Source organism: Mobula hypostoma, chromosome 19, assembly GCF_963921235.1.
Source record: "Mobula hypostoma chromosome 19, sMobHyp1.1, whole genome shotgun sequence".
Lineage (NCBI taxonomy): Eukaryota > Metazoa > Chordata > Chondrichthyes > Myliobatiformes > Myliobatidae > Mobula > Mobula hypostoma.
In genome coordinates, this window is record NC_086115.1 from 47527788 (window position 1) to 47552649 (window position 24862).

Consider the following 24862-nt stretch of genomic DNA (forward strand, 5'->3'; position numbering starts at 1 on the left):
TATATTGTTTATGACTTACAAATTTTTAAAATGATAATTTATTACTTTTAACCAACAGGATTTTTAAAACCATTTTTGTATTGTTGACAAATCAAAACTGCTTCACAATTCAAACTATACAACCAATGATCAACAATTATTACACTAGTTCAATATTCAAGATTGCTTACTGTCTTTCCAGTACACAAGTGAAAAGGAGAACAAAATAATTGTGACTCCAGATCTGGTGTACGACAAAAAATACTATAAGATAAAGGACACAATAATAAAAGAAACACAATAAATATAAATATATAGATTGTGTGTCCATGAAGTGACACTAGGCACTGTAATGTCGGTACATAAGGTGACTTTGACAGGGAACGATAAAGTAGTGGTGATGGGGTGGATTAGTGGGTGAAGGTGTTGATCATCAGCCTTGCTGCTTAGGGAAAGTAACTGTTTTTGAGTGAGGTGGTCCTGGTGTGGATGCTACGTAGCCTCAACTCTAATGGGAGTGGAACAAACAGTCCATGAGCAGGATGTGTGGGATTCTTCATGATGATAGTGGCCATTTTACTGCACTAGATGTTACTAAGAGTGGGAATTATGAAATCAAACTCATTTTCGCTTGTCATTTCAGTAATACTTCAGCAGATTATTAAGATTTCAGAGCTTCTAAAATTGCTTGGTCTCATTTATTGCTTTTGAAACTTGTGTAACATTATGACCATTGTTGTTAGTCCTCTTTGTGAAAACTAATGTGTGGAATGAAAATAGAGTATGTTCCCCACTTTCTAGTGATCCAAAGTAACTCTTACTATTCTTTTATTATGTTCCAATTATCCAGTTAGTTCCTCATAAGGTTCTTATCAGAGTCTGGGATTTGCTGCCCAAAGTCTAATACAATCAAAATTTACTGTGTTGATCATTACATTCTGTGTGGTCATTAAAGCTCTGGTTATTAACCAGCTTTGGTGAATTGTTAAATAAAATACACAATGTAGGATCTGCACATTTGACAATCTTACAGAGTGCTCATATTGCAACATCATTTTCTGCTGTTTTTACTATCTAACAAATCTGTTTTCTCTCTCTCTGGTGGTCTTCAACTATTGCTTTACTTGTCATTAATCACTTCTATCAATATGCTCCAAATTTATTACTGCTAGACTTAAAATTACCTAATCTAAAAGCTGATGCTTCATTCCTTAACAATCATCCAATTTTGCAGTTCTGTTTTCAACAAATAATAAAATCTTCAAAATCCCATTGATCCAGAATTCTAAGGTAGCAAATGTTTGATTATTAATAAAAAAGGATGTAAGAAAACAGGATACAACTAACCAGTCTGATGTCAGTAGGGAAAATACTACAATTGATTATTAAGCCAGTGGTAATTAAAAACATATAAATTATAGAGTCGGGCAGAGTCAATGTGTATTTTTAAAAACAAAATCATATTTAACATATCTGGTATTTTGTTTTGAAGTTATAAGAATAGCAAATGAAGAACCTGTGGAATTGGTGTGTATCTTGAAGCTAGGCAGGCTATCCATAAATTTTCACAAAAGAGATTTAATGGTTAAAAAATGATTATTCTGCTACAGTTGTTAACTGACTATTTTGTTTTATTTAACCTTCACCCCACACATTACTTGTTTAACTTTTACCTCTAATGCTGTAATTGTCCTCTTTTCACAATGTTTTAGAAGGATCAGTTATAGGGTCACTGCAGTTCATGGTATATGGTTATTTTAATATAATCATGTGCAGATTACAGGAAAAGTGCGATCTCAGGTGACATTATGCTTTGTTACCTCAGAATGCATGGATGAAGCTGCACCCATATTTGCAACAAGAGTAAGCTTCACATGCAGGTGTCGATGGAGTAGGACAAAATAATTTGCATCTTTATTTCCTATAGTTATGTCCATAGAGCTCCCAGATGTTGTTAATGAACTTGTATTCCTTAGATCAATGGATATAAGATAGGACACAATAATTCAAGGCATTTGTATTCCTTGGATTATAAGGTGACCTCATTAATTTCTTGCTCAAACTGTACTCATAATGCACAAACATATTCATCTGTTAAATCATCCCAGTTAAATTTCAGAGAAACTTGACAAATATAATGTGATCACATTAACTGTAAAACATACCCATCAGAACCTGGCCTGGACGGGGTACTGTCAGATGACATGGAGGAGACTGATGCAACAGACAGAGGTCTTGGAGTTGATGGCATTGTGAAGGAACGTACCATTGAACGAGGCCGACTTCCTCTGCGCTCATCCAGAGTTTCAGCCTGAGAGTACAAGAGTTACTTTGTAGAAACAAATCATCTTTTGAATATATTTAAATGTAATGTTAATGGTATTTCAAGAATAAACATGATCCTGTTACATGCAACTATTTCAAACATCTTGAATGTTGTTCAATAACATGAGAAAATTCAAAATTGAGCTCTTTAATTCCCTACAGTGTTTATTTTTTTTTCTACATCAAAGTTGGTTGCTTTATCAATCTGGAGGCAGCCATCTGCAGGGAATTATGACCCACAAAGCCTAGTTGGGAATGTAAGTTTGCTTTGACAGCCTAAGTTCTGTGTTTGGGTTGCAGAACGGCCAGATGCTTTCTGTAAAATTCCAGGACAGACCACAACACAGTGAATCGAACCTCACTGAATGCAACCTGCTACTCACTCTGATGAAACACTTCTCCCTATTGGGCAACATTTGGGGAAAAAAAGCACTGAAAGCAGCACCAGAATGCTTTATGGATGGGTGTCTTCAATGCCTATCACCAAATGTGACTTGCTGGTCAAATCTTTAATAACATCTGCCCATGAATTTGGCAGTAGTGACCTGGATGCCCAAGTTCTTCTTTTTAAGATTTTGATGACTTCTTCCGGGCTCTTCAGAGGAAATAGTTTACCTTATCCAATGCTACTGAATCCTTTTATCATGTTCTTGTCTTTTCCCTGCCTGTTAGCTGTCTATAGAAGGAGGAACAAGAACTGCCAGTTTATCTCAGAAAGATAGAAGCGTTATCTATTTGCATGATTCATTGATGATAAATTTAAGCAAATGTGAGAGACCGGGTACATTTTGTTTACAGCTATAGTTCTGAAAAATAAAAATTTAACATCTTCAGCCAGAAGTTTTTCAAGTGCCTGTCTTACTTAAGTAATGATGTGTAACCTTGTTCCATTCTATTTGTGGAAGTTTGTTGCACCCAAGTGCTAACTTTGTAATGTACTTTCTGACCTGTGGGAAGGGATTGTATCTTATTTTCAGTGGTGTTTGTTCATGGGCGTTGTTGATTTTGGCAACAGAAATAACATGAAAGGATTTTGAAGTTTATTTGAAAAAGCGAACTTGCTGTCATGAAAGATATCTGCTCAATCAATATAGCTCCATTTACATATTGAAAAGAACCGTTAGCCTATATTATATTTAAGTCGTGCTTGACTTAATCTCACCAGCTCTTGATCCAGACACAAGATCTGACATAATAATGTAGTAACGTATCAAGAGATCAGCTATGATCCTATTGAATGGCAGTGCAGGCTCAATAGACCAGATGGCTTCCTCCTGTTCCTCCATTATGTTACGAGCTTCAGAAGTCAAAATATACCAATAAACCCTATATATATCTTTTGACTGCTGTTGAAATTGGAATAGATTATAACTCTCAAGAGAATGTATTAGGCAATCAGTCTTGTCACCATTATGGCTCCTGATCTCAACCAGTAAGGTGGATTGATGGGAAGAAGTTTTTGGTATGTTTCCAGTCCTTAAGTTATGAGAGTGTTTTTAACAGTATTATCAGGAATCAAGGAAAAAAGGATACAAGCAGATCTCTTTTCATCACTGACTAGCACATGAACTTAGACAATCTACACTCTTGGAGAAGGAATTTTGTAAAATAAGTAAGTTACTTAGAATAAAGTCGTTATTGCAAGTTTTAAACCAAGGTTGCCTCATCAGATAAGCATAAAAATTCTTTGGTGCCATGTGCTGAAAGGGCGTGGTGAACAGGAAACACAAGAGACGGAGGGACGCTGAAAGCTGGAACAAGAATCAAACTGTTGCAGGAACCCAGCGTATTTGGGGGGTAAGGAACTGTTAACATTTCAGGTCAAGACCATGTATCAGGACTGAGGGTGTAGAGACAAAATAAACCCTGAGGGCGCGAAGGAGGGCTGGTAGATGATAAGTAAAGTCAGGTGATGGGGGGGGCGCGGTATGTTGGGACAGATGGAGCAAGATGGGGAAAAGGGAGGTCTGGAGTTAGGAGACAGTGCTGGGTGACACCTTCACTTTATTTTCCTTATCTTTTTTCACCTTTTACCCACTTGCTTCTGTCTCCCATCTTTGTCCTTCCTCCACCTGGCTCCATATATGTATCTGTCACTATTCACCCCTTCTTGATCCACCTATCATCTACGGGCTCCTGTCTCATCCCCTACTCTTTTTACTGGCTATCTTTCCTCTCTACCGTCAAATCCTGAAGTAGGGTCTCAACCTGAAACATCAACGATTCCTTGTCCTCCATGGATGTTGCTCAATCAACTGAGTTCCTCCAACAGTTTGACTTCTGGTGAACAGTCTGTTCACAGCAAATACTACCAAAGTGATTAACTTCACTGTTGTTTGTGCACACCACTGGTGCACAAATTTAAACACATTACTTGCTACACTGTTCACTCCTAGACATTTATCAAAAATCTTGAGATTTACTGAACATATCATGAATCACAACCTTCCCCACGTGAACTTGTTTAAAAAAAACCATATGAGCTGCTTGCTACCTGCAGCATTGTTACTCTATGCTTTAAAAATAAGTAATTCTCATCATTTGATACATAATTTTACATTTATAATGATTAATATTTATAAATAGACAAACCAGAACTTATATTATGTTCATGAAAGCAAAGATCCATATTTGTATCTTATCATATTTAGTTATCTCATGATGTACAGAATTTCTAGCCCAGTGATACACATTTCTTTCCATTTCACCAATGTGTTTCTAAGTATCAATGAAAACTGGGGAGAAAATTGAAACCCCTTTTTGTTTCAATAATGCACCTGCAGACTAAAAAGCAGAGAGTAACATAGCACAGAGGCCCATCTGGCTCATTGTGCTTCTATAGCTCTTTGGAAGATTTACAGGTAAGATCCATTCTCCTGCTCCTTGGGCAAAACCTGCAAATATTTTCTTTTCAAGTACATATCAATTTCCTCTTGATTGTTGGAAATAAATGTTTCCAGCTTCCTATAAGACAATGCATTTCAGCCTGTAACAAATTACTGAGATAAAAAAAAAATCTCTCCTTACCTTGTAATGAATTATCTGGTTGCTTACCATTCTGCCAGTGGGAACAGGGAAAAACATTATACTGCTCAAAACAAGAAAATATTGCTAAACAGGAGCAACGACTGAAACTGTTGCTCGATAAGCAGCAATATAGATTAGACTTTCCGCAGTATTGCCTACATAGAGCCAGCTGTAGCTATTGTTGTTTGTTTTCTTGCCATGGTTTAAACCAGGGAAGGCTAACCTATGGCGCATGCGGCAAAAGTGGCGCATTGGATGATTAGAAGTGGTGCATTGCACCCCAGTGATAATAATAAAAAAGTAAGCCTACTCATGCAAAAAGTATCAACCAAAAACCAATTTGTAGAGAAAGAAATCTATAACAGGAATTCAAGTAGCTTAGAGCTAGAAATGGGTTTTACTGAGAATAAATCTAAAACCTAGCAATTATTTTTAGCGATTTTATTATTTCGTGCACATCTTCTGGCGAATGTTATCCTTTTTCACATTAATCTGTTTTCAATTTTAAAAAAATGTTCAATGAGTCAAAAGTAGGAAAGAAGGACTTTTGTTCTGCAGTCATTCCATGACTGCTCAATACATGTCTGATACTGGTTTGATCCTGAGGTGCCAGGCGTCTGCACCAGCGGTGCGTTGCAGGTTTTTGCCAGTCAGTTTACAATTGACATTCGTGCGCTACGGAGTTGTGCCTTGTTCGTCCTTTGTGAACATTTGCAGTTCTGTACTTTTTTCGAAAATTAAGCCTTGTTGTTACATTCAGTTACCCATCACAGTGCAAAAGAAAAGCAGGACGTGATAGTAAGTGTGAACTCAATGAATAGTGGGGAAATGAGTTCTTGTTTATAGCGAGTCCGTCAGGAAAACCGTTGTGCATTGTTTGTGAAAACACCTTCTCACATAATAGAAGACATGATCTTAATAGACAGTATGAAACACAACATCAGACTGAAATAGAAGGAAAACTGAAGCTAGTGCTTAGGTCCGAGTTACGGAAAGAATATGTGATTAAGAAAAAGGAAGAAATCGAAAGAAGACATAATATATTTGTTAAAAGTCTCATTAAAGTAACTAACGTTTATCTTGTTTTTATATTAAATCAATATATCATGTAAAATGCTAAATATGTCTATAATAACATATTTTTACATGATTTGAATGGGGGTACAAGAGTTGTATGGCGCATCTGAACTCGTGCGTGAAAAAATTGATGCATGGAATGTAAAAGGTTGGCCATCACTGGTTTAAACATATCAGAACAAAACTAATGTGAACACGAGGAATTCTGCAGATGCTGGAAATTCAAGCAACACACATCAAAGTTGCTGGTGAATGCAGCAGGCCAGGCAGCATCTCTAGGAAGAGGTTTCGACGTTTCAGGCCGAGACCCTTCGTCAGGACTAACTGAAAGACGAGATAGTAAGAGATTTGAAAGTGGGAGGGGGAGGGGGAGATCCAAAATGATAGGAGAAGACAGGAGGGGGAGGGATGGAGCCAAGAGCTGGACAGGTGATTGGCAAAAGGAATACGAGAGGATCATGGGACAGGAGGCCCAGGGAGAAAGAAAAGGTGGGGGGGAACCCAGAGGATGGGCAAGGGGTATAGCGAGAGGGACAGAGGGAGAAAAAGAGAAAGAAAGAATGTGTGTATATAAATAAACAACGGATGGGGTACGAGGGGGAGGTGGGGCATTAGCGGAAGATTGAGAAGTCAATGTTCATGCCATCAGGTTGGAGGCTACCCAGACGGAATACAAGGTGTTGTTCCTCCAACCTGAGTGTGACTTCATCTTTACAGTAGAGGAGGCCGTCAATAGACATATCAGAATGGGAATGGGATGTGGAATTAAAATGTGTGGACACTGGGAGATCCTGCTTTCTCTGGCGGACAGAGCGTAGGTGTTCAGCAAAGTGGTCTCCCAATCTGTGTCGGGTCTCGCCAATATATAGAAGGCCACATCGGGAGCACCGGACGCAGTATATCACCCCAGCCGGCTCACAGGTGAACTGTCGCCTCACCTGGAAGGACTGTCTGGGGCCCTGAATGGTGGTAAGGGAGGAAGTGTAAAGGCATGTGTAGCACTTGTTCTGCTTACAAGGTTAAGTGCCAGGAGGGAGATCGGTGGGGAGGGATTGGGGGGACGAATGGACAAGGGAGTCACGTAGGGAGCAATCCCTGTAGAAAGCAGAGAGAGGGGGGGAGGGAAAGATGTGCTTAGTGGTGGGATCCCGTTGGAGGTGGTAGAAATTACGGAGAATAATATGTTGGACCCGGAGGCTGGTAGGGTGATAGGTGAGGACAAGGGGAACCCTATTCCTGGTGGGGTGGCAGGAGGATGGAGAGCAGATGTGTGTGAAATGGGGGAGATGCATTTGAGAGTAGAGTTGATGGTGGAGGAAGGGAAGCCCCTTTCTTTAAAAAAGGAGGAAATCTCCCTCGTCCTGGAATGAAAAGCCTCATCCTGAGAGCAGATGCGGCGGAGACGGAGGAATTGCGAGAAGGGGATGGCATTTTTGCAAGAGACAAGGTGAGAAGAGGAATAGTCCAGATAGCTGTGAGAGTCAGTAGGCTTATAGTAGACATCAGTAGATAAGCCGTCTCCAGAGACACAGACAGAAAGATCTAGAAAGGGGAGGGAGGTGTCGGAAATGGACCAGGTAAACTTGAGGGCAGGGTGAAAGTTGGAGGCAAAGTTAATGAAGTCAACGAGCTCAGCATGCGTGCAGGAAGCAGCACCAATGCAGTCGTCGATGTGGTGAAGGAAAAGTGGGGGACAGATACCAGAATAGGTTTGGAACATAGGTTGTTCCACAAAGCCAACAAAAAGGCAGGCATAGCTAGGACCCATACAGGTGTCCATAGCTACACCTTTATTTTGGAGGAAGTGGGAGGAGCCAAAGGAGAAATTATTAAGAGTAAGGATTAACTCTGCTAGATGCAGCAGAGTGGTGGTAAGGGGGGAACTGGTTAGGTCTGGAATCCAGAAAGTAGTGGAGGGCTTTGAGACCTTCCTGTTGGGGGATGGAAGTATATAAGGACTGGACATCCAGGGTGAAAATAGAGCAGTGGTGGCCAGGGAACTTAAAATCATCGAAAAGTTTTAGAGCGTGAGAAGTGTCACAAACATAGGTAGGAAGGGATTGAACAAGGGGGGATAAAACCGTGTCGATGTATGTAGAAATGAGTTTGGTGGGGCAGGAACAAGCTGAGACAATAGGCCTGCCAGGACAGGCAGGTTTGTGGATCTTGGGTAGGAGGTAGAAACAGGGAGTGCGAGGTGTGGGAACTATAAGGTTGGTAGCAGTGGATGGGAGATCCCCTGAGCGGATAAAGTCGGTGATGGTGTGGGAGACAATGGCCTGGTGCTCCTTAGTCGGGTCACAATCGAGGGGTAAATAAGAGAAGGTATCCGTGAGTTGTCGCTGTGCCTCGGCAAGGTATAGGTCCGTACGCCAGACTACAACAGCACCCCCCTTATCGGCGGGTTTTATGGTAAGGTTAGGATTAGTGCAGAGGGAGTGGAGAGCAGAGTGTTCGGAAGGAGTAAGGTTGGAATGGGAACAAGGTGCGGTGAAGTCGAGACGGTTGATGTCCCGTCGGCAGTTAGCAATAAAGAGATCCAGAGCAGGCAGAAGACCAGAGCGGGGTGTCCATGAAGAGGAGGAGGGTTGAAGACGGGAGAAGGGGTCATCGGTGGGGGTAGAAAACTAATGTGAATGTGGCTAGCTGACAGTTGAAACTCAGTGTTTGGGTATCAGACTGTGGGAGTGGTGGGTTGTGGAGGGGGTGCTGTGTGAGGCGAGGTGGGGTAGTAAAGGTGGAAAACAGGGCTGAAGGACTGCATTGCTTTTTTAATGTTATACTTCAAATTTACTGAAGCCAAACATTGCAAGATAGAAGCATTAAGTATCAAACCAATATGCAGACTGAGAAATTGTTTGTCATCTACAAAGACACTTTGCTGCACGGCATCAATGACCACTTTGAAAGTAGATTTATCACTTGAAAACATTCATGTCCATAGCCCAACACATTGAGGCTGTTAAATTAGCGTGATGTATTTAAACTGACACACCCAAAGCAAAATGTTAGGTAAATCAGCCAGGGGACTATGGGGTTGTCAGGGAGGTGGCTTAAAGTGATGGGTGCCTAAAAGGATTGTGGCCAGTTCCAAGAGGAGTTATAGATGAGCCTGGTGGCTGGTAGGTAGGTTGGATTGATATATCAGAGAATGGAATGGGTGGTCAAAAAATCTGAGAACTATGCACAATTGGGGGTTTGTACCTTTGTGCTGGCACAGAGGAATAACGAGCATGAGGAAATTCATGAGATGGATTTCCAGTACCATGACAAGACGTGATTAAGGAGGCTTCCTTTACATCATTCTGCTGCAGATCAAGTAGTACTATTAAAATCAGGTTGTACTGAGACAGGCTAACAATAGATGCACACAGAAATATTTTACCAGGTGTGCATGAAGACTAATATCATTCACTGTTTATCTGACATGGAAAATGCATCATCTCTATAAGTGTGATTTGCCACCCAAATCTCAGAGTGGCACTATTCAACCTGAAAATGACTGTAATCACATTGGTCCCTGGAAAAATAAATAATCTTCATATGCATTTGTTTATAAAGCAGATGGCCTTACAGCTTAATCTTTCACTTCACATATTTTTATTATTCTCCCCTCAAGTCTTAATTGGAATTAATAGTTCATTTTTTCCTTTTGAAATCCTTTGCTGAATTCCAAACTACTTTCATTAGATTTTTTTGGAAATTCTGTACGTCTCCTTTGTGGATTAATAGTATTTTTCCCTTATTGCTTTATTCCTTTAAAAAATAATTTCCTTGTATGTCACCGTATTATTATGGATTTGGTTTGCCCAATGTATGGTCAGTGGCCACTTTGTTCCCAGTGGGCAAACATTGTTATTTCGATTCCATTCCTGTTCTGACATGTCAAATCACATCCTCCTTTTGTGCCAAGTTGATATCACCATCAGGGTGGAGGAGCACACCTTATATTCCACCTGAATAGCCTCCAAGCTGATGGCATGAATATCAATTTCTTCTTCTGCTTAAAAAAAAATTCCCTCTCCCTCCCCCTTCCCTCTTCTTCTATTCCTCACTCTGGCTTCTTAACACTTCTCACCTGCCTATCACCTCCCCCTGGGTCTCCTACTCCTTCCCTTTCTTCTATGGTCCACTCCACTCTCCTATTAGATTCCTTCTCCAGCTCTTTATCTTTTCAACCCATTTGGCTTCATCTATCACCTTCTGGCTATCCTCCTCCTCCTCCCCCCCCCCCCACGCCCACCATTTTATTCTGGTATCACTGCCTTCCTTTTCAGCCCCGAAGGAGGACCTCAGCCTAAAACATCGACCGTTTATTAATTTCCATAGATGCTGCCTGACCAGCTGAGTTCCTCCAGCACTTTGTATGTGTTGCTTTGGATTGCCGGCATCTGCAGACTTTCCTGCTCAGAAAAGTATTAATGTTGCTGTATCCAACGAAGGCCAGTTAAATATCAAAGGCAAAGTACACTTGCTTGTTCATAGGTGGAAGTGAAGTTCTACAGCTCTGATACTCCATTATGGTGACAGGTATTTAGCAACAGAAGTGAGTCAGTGAGACTGACGCTGGAGATACAAGAGAATATGAAGCAGCAATCTTGTAGACAAACTCTGTTGGGGGCATGGGAAGAGGGAAGGAAATGCTGATGTTTCAGAATGAATCCCTACACTAGGACTGTGAGTGGACAGGGCAGATGGCCAGGAGGAGACCCTCCTCTTCTCTTTATACTGGCCACTACCCTCCTCTCCTTAGTGGCCAGCAGTTGATTAGTGGATTGAGGCACAGTGGAGAATGACAGGTAGATTTAGCCAGATTGGGGTCGGAAGTGGGGGGGGGGGGGGGAGAGGGTGGAGTTGAGAGGCAGAGGCTAGTGGAGGCAGGCAAGGAAACAAAGCTAGGTGGGGGAGGAGAGTTTGGGGTGCAGGTAGCTGCTGGAGGGTGACAGGTAGGAACACAAAAGCTACCAGTGTTGGAGTCTAATACTGAAGGAAGATGATAAGAACCTTTAGAGGCTGTTAGCAAAACTGATAGGGGGTGAAGGGGGTATGGGGAAGGGGACAAAAACTGGAAAATTAGAGGTGGATTAGAAAGAGGTGGGGATGGGGTTCTCCACATGCCCCCATCACATCTTTCTATTCCTCCCTTTCCCCTCACTAACCCCTCCCCGTTCTAGCCAAAACCCTCCCCTCCCTTGTCTGCTCTCATCTGCTTATTTCTCCCCTAAGCATTCCCATTATCTCGTTCCTTAGCAGATTGCTGTATTTGTGTTCCTATATATCACTCCCCAGAAGCTGTCTCCACCTTCATATTCCTTTCCCCTCTGTAGCTCCATCAGCAATTTTTTCCATTTTTTCCTGTCTCTACCTATCATCTAACTGTCTCTGAATCGCAAAACCACCCGGCTCTAACTGGCCATGACCCTTCTCTCCTTCCAATCCACCAATCACCTATCTCACCACTCTTCCTTTCCTCTTTGTAAACATCTCCCATCTCCATCTCAATCGTGATGTGAGGTTTGACCCAAAATGTAGACAATTCCTTTCTCCTCATGGGTACTGCTCCACTGCAGAGTGTTTATTACTTTTATGTTATTCCCTAGGGCAGATATAAGCTTTGAAACTTCTGTCACCATCTTTCCCTTTGATATGCAGGGTCATAAAGTGATGGGAACATCAAGATGGCTAATGGTCAAAAGATAAAAAGTATTAATATAGCAGATTACTGATCTACAACTACAGAAGTATTTGGGTTTTTCCAATGGCTCAGTGGGTTCTCTGATACTAATTATATCAAGTAATTCATGCTAAATATATTGATATTCAAGTGCTATAATTGGCAGCAGAGAATCTTAACTAAAGAGCATAAAGGTGCACTGATGCAAAGAAAATGTTCTCAGAAATCTAGAAATGCAAAACAGAAATAATAGACTGAAAACATTCAGCCAACACACTTAAAATACTGGAGCAACTCATCGAGTCAGGCAGCAACCAGCATTTTGTGTGTGTTGCTCAAGATTTCCAGCATCTGCAGAATATTTTGTGTTTAAAATATTTACCAAATTTGGCAACATCTGTGGACAGATGAACGAGAGCTCAGAATTAATTTTCCACGACAATAAGCCTACCATTGCAACTCTGTTCTGCCTGGGATTGGTATTCAATAACCAGGCTGGAAACACTGACATTGGTCAGGAAATTTTACCCCATGTCAAGGCGAAATTAATCTTTACCTCAAATAATGGATTACTTAGCTCTGGAAGGCATAGGAACTTAGGAACTGTACCAAGCAAGAATCAATTATCTCAGTGAAGAAAGATATGAGAAAATTAATAAGGAAAAAGAAAACATTTGCATTAAATTTACTCTTGAGAACAATACATAGCAAAGTTTGAGAACAAAAAGTTTTACCAAAGTTTTGACTCCATATTGCTTCTCCACTTTTTCTTTCAACTGTTTGAAACAGGTTTCCAACCTCTCATGGAAAGGCCGCAATGCTTCTGTTACCTTCTCACCATGAATTCGGACACCCTCACTAAGGAACGGGATCTAGAAAATGACAATGGCCAGGATGACAAAAATATAGAATTTAGAACAGAACTACAGAACATTATGCCAGATTCAATGAAGGTTATCCCAAAAGCAGAAAGTAATGGAATTTCATGAGTGAACTACATCTAATATTGATCAAGTTTCTACAATTCATGTTGGGCTTGGAGTAAAAATGCCTTATAAGCCAGCCCCACCATTACTCTACCTTCCAATCATATTAATCATACTTTGTATTAAAAGTACAGAAGTCTAATTAGTGCTCGCCAATAAATATGGCTGTAAGTTTTTTAAAGTCACTTTCGGTTATTAAAAAATTACCCAGAAGAGATAAATTAATTTAAAAAGCATGCTTTTGGTGATAAGTCCATAAACTACATCAAATTAATACATTAAACAGTCAAGGAGTATTTCTAAATTAAACAGTAAAACTCAGGTTCATTAAAGATGTTGAATAAATGATTTGGAAAGGAATTTGAAGAGAAATTTTAAGCTCTCTGGCAGTTCAGAAAATTAGTGCATTTTGCACCCAGTCCAAAAACATTGTCAAGTGTATTGGATGAATTGAAGTATATACAAGTAAAATTGCGAAGGAACAGCTGGGATAAATCAAGCTGCAATATGAAAATCTTGATAAAAATTTCAGCAGCAGTTGGGGTGAGACCTAGGTGGAGATGTGCAATGTTGCGAAGGACAAAGCAGATAGTTTTGATAACAAAGCTGTTATTATTTGTAGTTTAAACAAGTCCTTGAGGTTGTAGAGTATCAGAATCAGCATCAAAAGAGTAGATTATAAACTTATTACTATTGAGTGGTGATGCTAGCTGAGATTATCCGGCTTAAATCAACACCTAGAGGAACTAACTAGTTGACATTCCAAATGTGTGAATACCCACTATTTCATAATACATTTAAAATACTTCCAGATACTTATGCTTCAGCGCCTTAACAAGCCTATGGTTTAATAGGGTTGATGGTAATTCCTCCAATAAGTGTGCCTGGAACCAGGAGACAGTGTCTTACTAGAGGGAAGTGAATCTTTGGAATTCACTAAACCAAGCAGCTAAAGAGGCCCAAGTATTGACGCCATTCAAGATAAATCAATTTATTTTCAGAGAATCAAGGAATATGGATGGATGCAAAAAAAACTAGGCTTGAGGTAAAATATAAGCCAACATTTTGAGATGGGACAGAATGACTATTCCTGTTTCTATTTCTTATCTTCATTTTTTTAAATTAAGTTTTGAGTCCAGAGACTGATTTTTAATGCTACTTCATCTAGTTTTACTTCTCTTACACTCACTATTTTTTTTTGTAATTTATTTTTTATTGAATTTCATCATCAAACAAACATTTCCACAAGATGTATTTCATACACTGTATATATATATATCATATAATCATATGGGTCACAAATCTCCACGTAATACTTATCTAAGTTATATACTTATAGAAAAGAGAGGAAAGAAAGAACAATCGAAAGAAGAAAACTATGTACAGAGTAGGGAGTGATCTTTTCTTTTTACAACATATTCATTGATTTGTGAGAATAAAATCAGGCCTATGAGGCGTTATGTAGTTAAACCATTTTTTCCAGTATCAATAAAATTGTTCCAAGTTATGACTAACAGATGCTGTTATCTTTTCCATTTTGTAAATCTCCATTGTAATTTCCATCCATACATTTAGAGTTGGGCTCTCCTGTGATAACCATTTCCTGGTAAGGGTCTTTTTACCAGCCACCAGCGGTACATTCATTAAATATTTTTCTCTTTTCAATCATTCTTGAGGTATATACCCAAAATATATGGTCTTACTCTCTAAGGGTATTTCACATTTAAAGATGTCTTGTAGGGCACTTACACTTACTATTAAGTGAAGCATCCTGGCTAATTATTGATCTTTGTTCATATATATAAATGGATAAAAAGTCTTTTTTAAAAATGAAATGCTTAATGTAAGCTCATACATTTCCAGATTGATTTACTAGATTTTCAATTGTTAATTTCAGCCTAATGTTCTAAATTTGTGTTACTAACATACTCTTTTCATTTCTCAATGCAATTTTTATAGTTTTATAATTGTACTATTGGCTTGAAATTAAATGATTTGAACAGTATGTACTGATAACACAGAAATTTGCTGAATATATTGCATGTAAAATGTGACGTTATCTTTTCTTTGCCTTAGTTGGATTGGATGACTTGTGACAATAAAATGCTTGCTCACAATAAATGGTAGGTGCTGGCAAATAATAAATATTTTGCAATTATTTTTGCATTCACTATAGACACCACGCATTCCTTGTTGCTCAGTTTGAACCTAGACTGTCAACATTAAAGCATTATAACCTTGAAATTAGTTTAATCTAAATCAGGGGTATTAAAACATCACTGTTTCAAGAAATGGTATTAATATTGGCTTCGTGGATACATTAAGAGTGCCAGTCAAGTCCTCTGAGAGTGATCTGAAGACCTCAGCAATGCTGAACTCAATGCCGGGAGACCTGTTACGGTATTTCAGAAACAAATAAAAAAGCTGCAGAGCCTGAAGATCTAAAACAAAAACAGAAAATCGTGGAAAGATTCAGCAGGTCAGGCATCGTATATCGAGAGATGAAAGGAGTTATTGTTTCAGGTCAATGGTCCTCCATTAGAACAGAATAAAAATGTAAATCAAACATGATTTTTGCTTTTCAATTACTGTTTAATTCACCATACTTGATTTCTAAATTTCAAAGTTTTGTGGAAATACAACTTTCTTTTCTTCTTCACAGCTGATTTCTAAACTGATAAGTCCTTACAGCCATGTTCTGCTTTTATTTAAGTTGCAAGAGCATAGCAGAATATTACTAGCTCTGAATGAATAACAGATTCTATAGCTGTCAAGTGGTGGTAGACTCATGTTTAAAACACAGATAAATGGGACTAACTCAGGAAGGCTGTTACAAGTAAGTTTTTCATTGCTCCTGTGCATACATGTGCGAATGAAAATAGACTCAACATTGACTTTGACCTTGGGTTGGCATGGGCAAGTTGATCCAAAAGTTTTTCGTGCTATATGACTTGAATTTGACACGTTGTCTGTAACATATGATTTTCCAAGATTATCACAGGCTTCACATCACATGCTTGTGAGGAAGATCCTGCAATGCTAAATGGACTGGGAACATCTTGCTGTACCTAAATTTGGTGTCTAGGTCAATGTCAGGAAGGCCATCTAGCTTTACTTCTTACGCTTTATACACAATGGTATTGGTACAATTTAGAGTTAGCCAGAACGGAACAGAATGCATTTCAGAGGTAACCATTGGAGAGGGTCAGGTTAAGATTTCCTCTACCAAAGAATATTAATAAATTAATTTTTCTAACAACCCAGTAATTTTTCATGGATATCATTGTTCAGACTGTTTTTTTCCCTTTGTCTGAATTCTATATTATTAATTGGATTTAAATCCCATTGGTCTTGTGATGGGTTGGAGTTTGGGATTTTGGACGGATGGTCTAAGTTTAGTGACATAGAGAAGTACAGGACAGAAACAGACCCTTTGGCCCATCTAACCCATGCAAAACTATTTAAACTGTCTACTTCCATCGACCTGCACTGGAACCATAGCCCTCCATACTTTTACCACCCATGTACCTATCCAAACTACTCAAACATTTAAATCAAGTTGGAATGCACCACTTGGGCCGGTGGCTTTGCTCCACACTCCTACAACCCTCTGAGTGAAAAAAGCATTCCCTCATGTTCCCCTAAGCTTCTCACCTTTTACCTTTAACTGATGATCTCTAGTTCTAGTCCCACCCAACCTCAGTTGAAAAAGCCTGCTTGCATTTACCCTCTCTATATATACCCCTCATAATTTTGTTACCTTTATCAAATCTCTCCTTAATCTTCTACATTTAGGAATAAAGTCCTAACCTATTCAATCTTTCCTTATAACTCAGGTCCTCCAGTCTCAGCAACATCCTTGTAAATTTTCTTTGTACTCTTTCAACTTTATTTGTATCTGTCCTGTAGGTAGGTGACCAAAGCTGCACACAATACTCCAAATAAGGCTGCATCAATGTCTTAGACAACTTCAACACCTATACTTAATACTTTGATTTACGAAGGCCAATGTGCCGAAAGCTCTCTTTACGACCCTATCTACCTGTGACACCATTTTCAATTAATTATGGAACTGTATTCCCCGATGACTTTGTTCTACAGCACTCCTCAGTGCCCTACTGATGTACAACACCTCACACTTGTCTGCATTAAATTCCATCTACAAATCTTTCAGCCAATTTTTTGCAGCTGGTCCAGATCCCGCTGCCAGCCCTGACAGTCTTCCTCACCATTCACTGCACCATCAATCTTTGTGTCATCCACAAGTTTGATGATCAAGTTAACTACATAATCATCCAGATCGTTGATATGGATGACAAACAACCCGGCACCAATTCCTGCAGCACTCCACTAGTCACAGGCCTCCAATCAGAGAGGCAACCATCTACTATAACTCTCAGACTTCTCCCACAGAGCCAACGTCTAATCCAATTTACAAGTTCATCTTGAATGGTGAGTGACTGAACCTTCTTGACCAACATCTCATGTGGGACCTTGTCAAATGCCTTGCTGAAGTCCATGTGGACAACATCCATTGCCTTGCCTTCATCAACTTTCTTGTAACTTCCTCGAAAAGCTCTATAAGATTGATTAGACACAACCTACCATGTATAAAGCCATACTAACTACCCTAATCAGAGCGCATCTATCCAAATAGTCATACAGGTTGACCACCTCATTTCCTGAGCCTTGCTGGATTAAAAGAGGTCACACAGTAAGAATATCTTAGGAGCCATAGCTAGGGTTTATTTACATAAAATAAGTAAAAATGAGCACAAAATATTGGGACTACCACCAAGTGCAACGTAAATAATAAAAATAGCATACTTTTGTCCATTATCGAGCATCATGGAAGAATATCTTAGAAGCCATAGCTAGGGTTTATTTACATAAAATAAGTAAAAATGAGCACAAAATATTGGGACTACCACCAAGTGCAACGTAAATAATAAAAATAGCATACTTTTGTCCAAATGAGTCTAGCCACAGATGGTGCTGCGTGCGCTACACACGGTGCCATCTGGTGGCCACCCAGTGAACTATGCCTTGTAATTTCATTCCCATTAAAAGAGATGCTGAACAATGAGTTTTGGGATAATCAGCGGTCAACCTGTAAATTAGGTCCCTTAGAATATCTTCCAATAATTTTCCGACTGATGTCAGGCTCACTGGCCTATAACTTCCTGGTTTATTTTTAGAGCCCGCTATGCACCTCCCTTTTTCTTTCTTTACTAGGGTTTCCCCTAAACCTGTTATCTTATAGTTTATTCTGACAGGCACATACAAGCTTTGTACTCTCAAAATTTCATTTTTGAAGGCTTCCCACTTACCAAGTACACCTTTGCTAGAAAATAGCCTGACCCAAACCACACTTGAGGGTCCTTTCTGATACCATCAGAATTTGCCTTTCTCCAATTTAGAATCTCAACCTGCGGACCAAACCTATCCTTTTTTTCCTGCTGTGCCACCAACATGTTATTTGTTGTGATTTTGCCCAGAAATGGCCACAGATATGATTTATTCTGAGGTAACTCAATTTTAATCACTGTTCCCTTCCACGAACTCACTGGCTTCCATGTTCATCTCCATGGCAAATACAGAGAAGTATTCAAGACCCTGTCATCTCCCATGGCCCCAAATGTAGATTATCACATTGATCCTTAAGGGGATCTATGCTCTTCTTTGTTAGCCTTTTGCTCTTAAATATAGTTTTAAGATATTTTAAGATACTCTTTTAACCTAATCCTATTTGCCAAGGCTATGCTATGGCCGCTTTTTGTACTTGTAATTTCCTTTGTTAAGTGTTCTGCTACATCTCTTATACTCATCAAAGGGCTTGCTTGATCCCAGCTCTACCTATCATATGCCTCATATATCACATGCAGGGGTTTGATGTTTGAAGTTTGTCTTTAAACGGGTTGCTTCCATGGTTCTTCTTTGTTTTGTGACTGTCTGTGGGGAAGACAAATCTCAGGGTTGTATACTGCATACATACTTTGATCATAAATGTACTTTGAATTTTGATAAAGATTAGATAAAGATAAATGTTAAAGGTAAAGATTAGCTGTATTTATCACATACACATCGAAACTCTGAAACATACAGTCCATTTCTTCGTTTGTGAAAGCAACCAACACACCCGAGCACGTGCTGAGGGCAGCCTGTAAATGTTGCCATGATTCCATGTATGCCAACATTGCATGCTCACAACTTACTAAACAGTACACCTTTCTAATGTACCAAAGCAACTGGAGGAAACCTACATAGTCACAATGAAAACTTACAAACTCTTTATATCAGCAGCAAGAATTGAACCATGATTTTTGGTGATGTAAAGGATAAACTGCTGCTGCTAAGTTAATAAATTTCACGTCACATGCCGGTGATAATAAACCTGATTCTGATAATGCCAACTGCTACACTACTGTGCCACCTGGTACTTAGAGTGAAACTGTTCTCCTTGGCAGAAGAGTAAAGAACACAGGGATAAAGAATGAAGATGTTTGGCAAAAGATCAATGACAGTTAGGAACTTATTTTCTTTTCTCTCTACATCAAAACATCCCTCTTCTGTGACCCTCAACTACAATCCAATACCATCAAATTCAACAATGCCAAAAGTACAGGAGGCTTTCTTAATCCCTGTGAACCCTAGAACTTACAGGACCTCAACTCTTATTCTATGGACCCACTACCCATTTGCCTATAATTAGGAATTCTCTCTGGCCACTGCGATGCCAAAGATCCTTTTGCAGTACTCCTTTATCCAAAGATTACTTCCAATAACAATCCTTCAGTCATTCAGCTCTTGAATCAATCAGTACAACCCTAATCACTACAGTTTATCAACTGTAACCACTTCAATCAATTTGCAGTAAAATGGATTTTTGTTCTAATTAGTGGCTTCACCACTTGTCCACACCTATTGGGAATGCACGCCAGCATCAGAACTTTTGTCTTTGTAATGGCATTTCTGTGGTCCTAATAGCTTCCAATGCAGTGTGCTGCTTGCAGCATTTAATTATCTCTATTTGTGCTTATCTTAATATTGTTAATCATAGCCCTAACGAGGCAATCATCCAGCTCTTTTTGTAAATGTTAATTGACACAGCAGCAACTGACTGTCTCATCTCAATTTTAGCTATTCCATGGAGAAAATTAAGTTTTCCTGTTCCACTTGTTTCTGCCATTTATATGCATTGCTTGTTTTCACTTTAAAGAGATTCAAGTGCCTTAACCATTTCAGTTCTAGATGACTCAGAGAAATTCTGATCTCTCTGAGCTGGCCAGATGTGGGGCTGGAATATATTTTACAGTATTCAAACATAAAAGCAAAATCCTTGGATATTGAAAATATTATGTAAAAAGTTGAAAATACTCAGCAACTCATTTCTTTTCAGACAGTAATTGCTAGTAATGATTGACATTTTTAGATGCTGTTAATGACACCTGCTTCAGCTCCACAAACTATTCTCATTTACCTTGCATGCCATACTTTTTGTCATTTGATTATTCCTGCATTTTACCATACTACATAACTTGCCTTTCATCTCCGCCTTTCCCTGTCTCCATCCTTGTCTAAAACCTTTTACATCTCCAACTCTGAAATTCTGATGACAATTTCCAACTTGAAACAGTAACTCCGCTTTTCTTCTTAGAATGAGAATTTAAAAAGATACTGGAAATCTAAAGTAAATTTCAGAAACATGCTGGAAACACTCAGCAGGTCATGCTGCATCTTTGGGAAGAGAAACAGCTAATGTTTCAGGTCAAACACCTTTCGTCAGCATTGTGAAGGAGAAAAAAAACTAATTAACGTGGCTGTGGGGGGGGAGGTTGTGGGAGTGGGGGCAGATACAGCTGAGGTAACAAAGAGGATAAAGCTGTAAGTAATCTTATCTTGTCAAAGAGTGGGTGGGAACAGTTACAGAGTAAAAACATGGCCATAAGAATGTAAAAATTGCAAAATGTAGAGCAGGAGTCGATGTTGACTATGTCAGGTTGGCATGTCCTCCTATTGTGGGAGAGGAAGTTACTAAAGGAATAGTTCCTGTGAAATATTGCAAGGTGAAAAGAGGGGAAGATGTGTCTGGTAGTAAAATATCTCTAGGCAGAAATTGCAGAGAATGGTCTGTTGAAACACACCCACCAATCACCTCACTCTTAAAGCACTTCCCTCGTACTGCAACATTGTCCTTTCAGCTGTTCTCTTCTCATCATCCATGGACCCAAATAATCTTTCCAGGTGACGCTGAACTTCCAAGTTACTTGCACTTCTTCCAATCCAGTGTACTATGTTCAGTATTCACAACGTGTTTTCAACTCTTGGGGAGATTAAAGGCAAACTGGGTGACCACTTTGTGAAGTATCCACATTCAAACCACAGGGATGAACCTGAGCTTCCTGGTCCTGTCACTTTAATTCCCAATATCACTCAGGTCGACTGGTCTGTGGCCTCCTGTACTTTTACTAGTGCAAGCTTGAGGAACAGATCATCTTCTTTCTGGCCTCAATGCAGCTTTCCTGACTCAATAGTAAACAATTTTTCTGTCTGGGTCAGTCATCATCCATCTGTGACACCCACTCAGCTGTTTTCTTCCCCTTTTCCTCTTTTTGAAGTGGGGAATTGGAGGATATGCCCGGCCTGACCTGCTGAATTTCCTACTCTACACTTGGACCTCATATATTCTTTTGTCTATGTTCTCACTCTCTAACTGCACCATTCACTTATTGACCTGATAATCCTGATTAGTGCTCATCTCTGAAATCACTCCAATTTTAACTAATCAGAAGTTCACCTCCTCTTCCATGACCCCTGCAGCTTAACAAGCTTCTTTTTCTCTCATACTCAGTTCTGACAAAGGGATTTTTGGTCTAAAATATTAATTCTGTTTATCTACCCACAGATGTGGCCTGACCTGCTGATTACTTCCAACGTTTTCTGTATTCTTTTTAATAAATTCATAAGAATAAATTTATTTCTGTAATCTTTATTTCATGTTTTCAATATTCATAATGTTATGCTTTTGTATTTTATCATGGGAGGTAGAAAATGAAGCACTATAAACATAATATGTAATAAATACTTCAAAATAACTCCAAGTTAATATTATATTTATATATCTGTTTTTAAAAAAACTTTATTTACTATCTATTCTTCCCAGTTTATGCACTTTAAAACCATTTTCCTTCAAGAGTTTTAATTAATTCAACTAACATAAAACGAAGCACATGCTTAATTTATTTTACAAAAACCAAATAACTTATTTTGAGGAATTGAAATCACTCTCCATTAGTTTATTATCCAAAACCATGCTTTTTATATTCCATGGCACAATACTTAGTTTAACTTCAAACACGATAGGAAGTAATACCTGCAGTACTCACCTCCCTAACATATGGGCATATGATGCTTTACCCAGAATTATAATCTGACAAACAGAGTAAAGAACACATTTATAATTCACTGATACTTCAGGTGCTTTGGCAGCCGGAACTTGGCTTAAGAGATTGACTTTTTTTGTTCATTTCACATAGAGATATAATTAGCAGATGTTACACCCTTATAAATAAAATAAACAAATAAAGAACAGTTTTTGCATCTAGTAACTTGACATCCTAATGGAATAAAGTGCAAAAAATCTGTGAGTATATATTACTGTTTTCTTTGGTTGAAGCCAGATACTTTGGGCACAGTGACAATACAGGCAAATTACTGGCTAGGCTAACCTCACAGATGGATACCCAGAGAGTGAGCATGGATTAGCTTCGGAAATGGACCCATCTTCAATTGTCTGCAATTCACTAATGAAACATTTGCATTTTTGTCTCTAAAAATAAACTAAACATCTGAGAGCTGTTCCAACACTGAAGTCAAGCTTTTAATTCCAGCTTACTGTTAGCTCTCCTGCATTTAAAATTGAGTAACAGATTATCTTGAATAGAAATAATATGTTATTTTCCTTTGTACACTGTTTCGAACTCTTCAGGTTTTTAATACATCTTTACTTTTCATTATTAGTTCTATCATCACCCATGACATGAATGAATAAGTTAGGCCATAATAGCATGATTAGAGTGTTATAGAAAGAAAGCAAGGTTACTATGAACTTTAGGAAAAGATAAAATAATTTTCCATCTGTCAACAAAGATGGTAAAATGCTGAAGGTTATAACATCCTGGGTGAAGGATTTTATGAATTCCTACCATAGATTTGACTGAAAATGCCACTGAAGCACAAGAAGCTATGACTGAAAGATAGAATATGGGGAAATATACATTGACATTGAAAATATAACTATGTTGTTTATTTCCATGGAGGGATTATCTATTGTCGCTTCTGTGGCACAATCTGTGCGTATGATCTAGTGACATTTATTTTGTCAGATGCAATGACGGCTAACTTTCCACCAGGAAAACTGCTGAGCTTATTTTCTATCTCCAATGAATTAAGTTTATCCCCTTCAACATTTAAATTCATAAAGGCTTTACCTGCCATGCTATCAGGTCTTTGAGCTTTTCAATTTTTTCATGGTCTTCAGTGTGTTCTTGCATGTATTTTTCAGTGAAAAATGCCTTATTTGAAAAAGGAGCACACAAACAATTTTTATTAAAGGCAATTAGAATCTATTTTTAAGCAGTATTTCACAATAGAGCTTGTAGGTCTTGAAGTGACACTATAATAACTGGAAATGTGATGGGAATTAGAACTTAAACATATCAGCTTATAACTGCAAGGATTAGTATACACACAGGAATATTTGAAGAATATTAGGAACAATATACAAAGATTTGTTCAAGTAATTAATTTATCTAAACCCCTATTCTAAAATGTTATGTACAGTATGTAAAAGGACAGGGCAGATATGTTGGGCAACCCACCCTGACAGACTCCAGTGCACCTGATTCTGCAGTTACTGATTTTACTGTCAAAGACGTAAAATCAGACTTTCAGAGGGTGAACCCATAGAAAGTATCGGGCTCTGATGGTGTCCCTGGCTGTGTCGTTAGACCCTGTGCAAACCAGCTGAGAGGACATGTGAAGACATTCTTAAGCTCTCCCAGTTTCAGGCTGTGGCTCTCTCCTGCTTTAAGAAGACTACTATCTTCCCGGTACTCAGCAAAGCAAGATATTGTGCCTTAATGACAACTGCCCAGTGGCTCTAACATTTACCTTCATTAAGTGTTGAGAGGCTGGTCATGGCATACATCACCTCCAGCTTTCCTAACAACCTCAACCCACTGCAATTTGCCTACTGCTGAAACAGGTCTGCAGTAGGTGTGTCCTCCCTGGCCCAACACTCATCTCTGGAGCATCTGGATAGTAAAGGCACTGCTGTCAGACTACTGTTTATTGATGACTGCTTTGTCTTCAGGGCTATTATTCCAAACTCACCACCGAACTCTGGACCCTGGTAGTTAATGCCTCCCTCTGCAATTGGATCCTAACTGTCTGACCAAACGACATAATCAGTAAGGACAGACAGCAACACCATCACAATTATTCTAAACACTGCTTCTCCACAAGGTTGAGTCCTCAGTCTCCTACTCTACTCTCTGTATTCCTATGACTGTGTGGCCAAATTCCAATCTAATTCCATTTTCAAGTTTGCAGATACCACCACTGTAGTAGGCTGCATCTCAATTAATGACAAACTGGAGTACAGGAAGGAGATAGCGAGCTTAGTAACAAGGTGTCATGACAACAGCCTTTCATTGAATGTCAATGAAGCAAAATTTTTTCATGTATTGCATTGCACTGCTGCCACTAAGTTAATAAATTTCACGACATATGT

The 24862-nt window shown here is 39.0% G+C and overlaps 1 protein-coding gene across 3 annotated transcripts in view; it reads right to left on the reverse strand.

Moving 5' to 3' along the window:
- Window positions 1-24862, reverse strand: part of dock1 (dedicator of cytokinesis 1) — a 575517-nt gene that overhangs the window by 14895 nt on the left and 535760 nt on the right. For all 3 annotated transcript variants that reach the window (XM_063071820.1, XM_063071822.1, XM_063071821.1), the window contains 3 exons: window positions 23559-23642; window positions 12817-12954; window positions 2145-2290 (listed from right to left, as the gene is read on the reverse strand). In XM_063071820.1, coding sequence (XP_062927890.1) covers window positions 2145-2290; window positions 12817-12954; window positions 23559-23642 — 368 coding nt within the window. The remainder of the gene's footprint in view (window positions 1-2144; window positions 2291-12816; window positions 12955-23558; window positions 23643-24862) is intronic.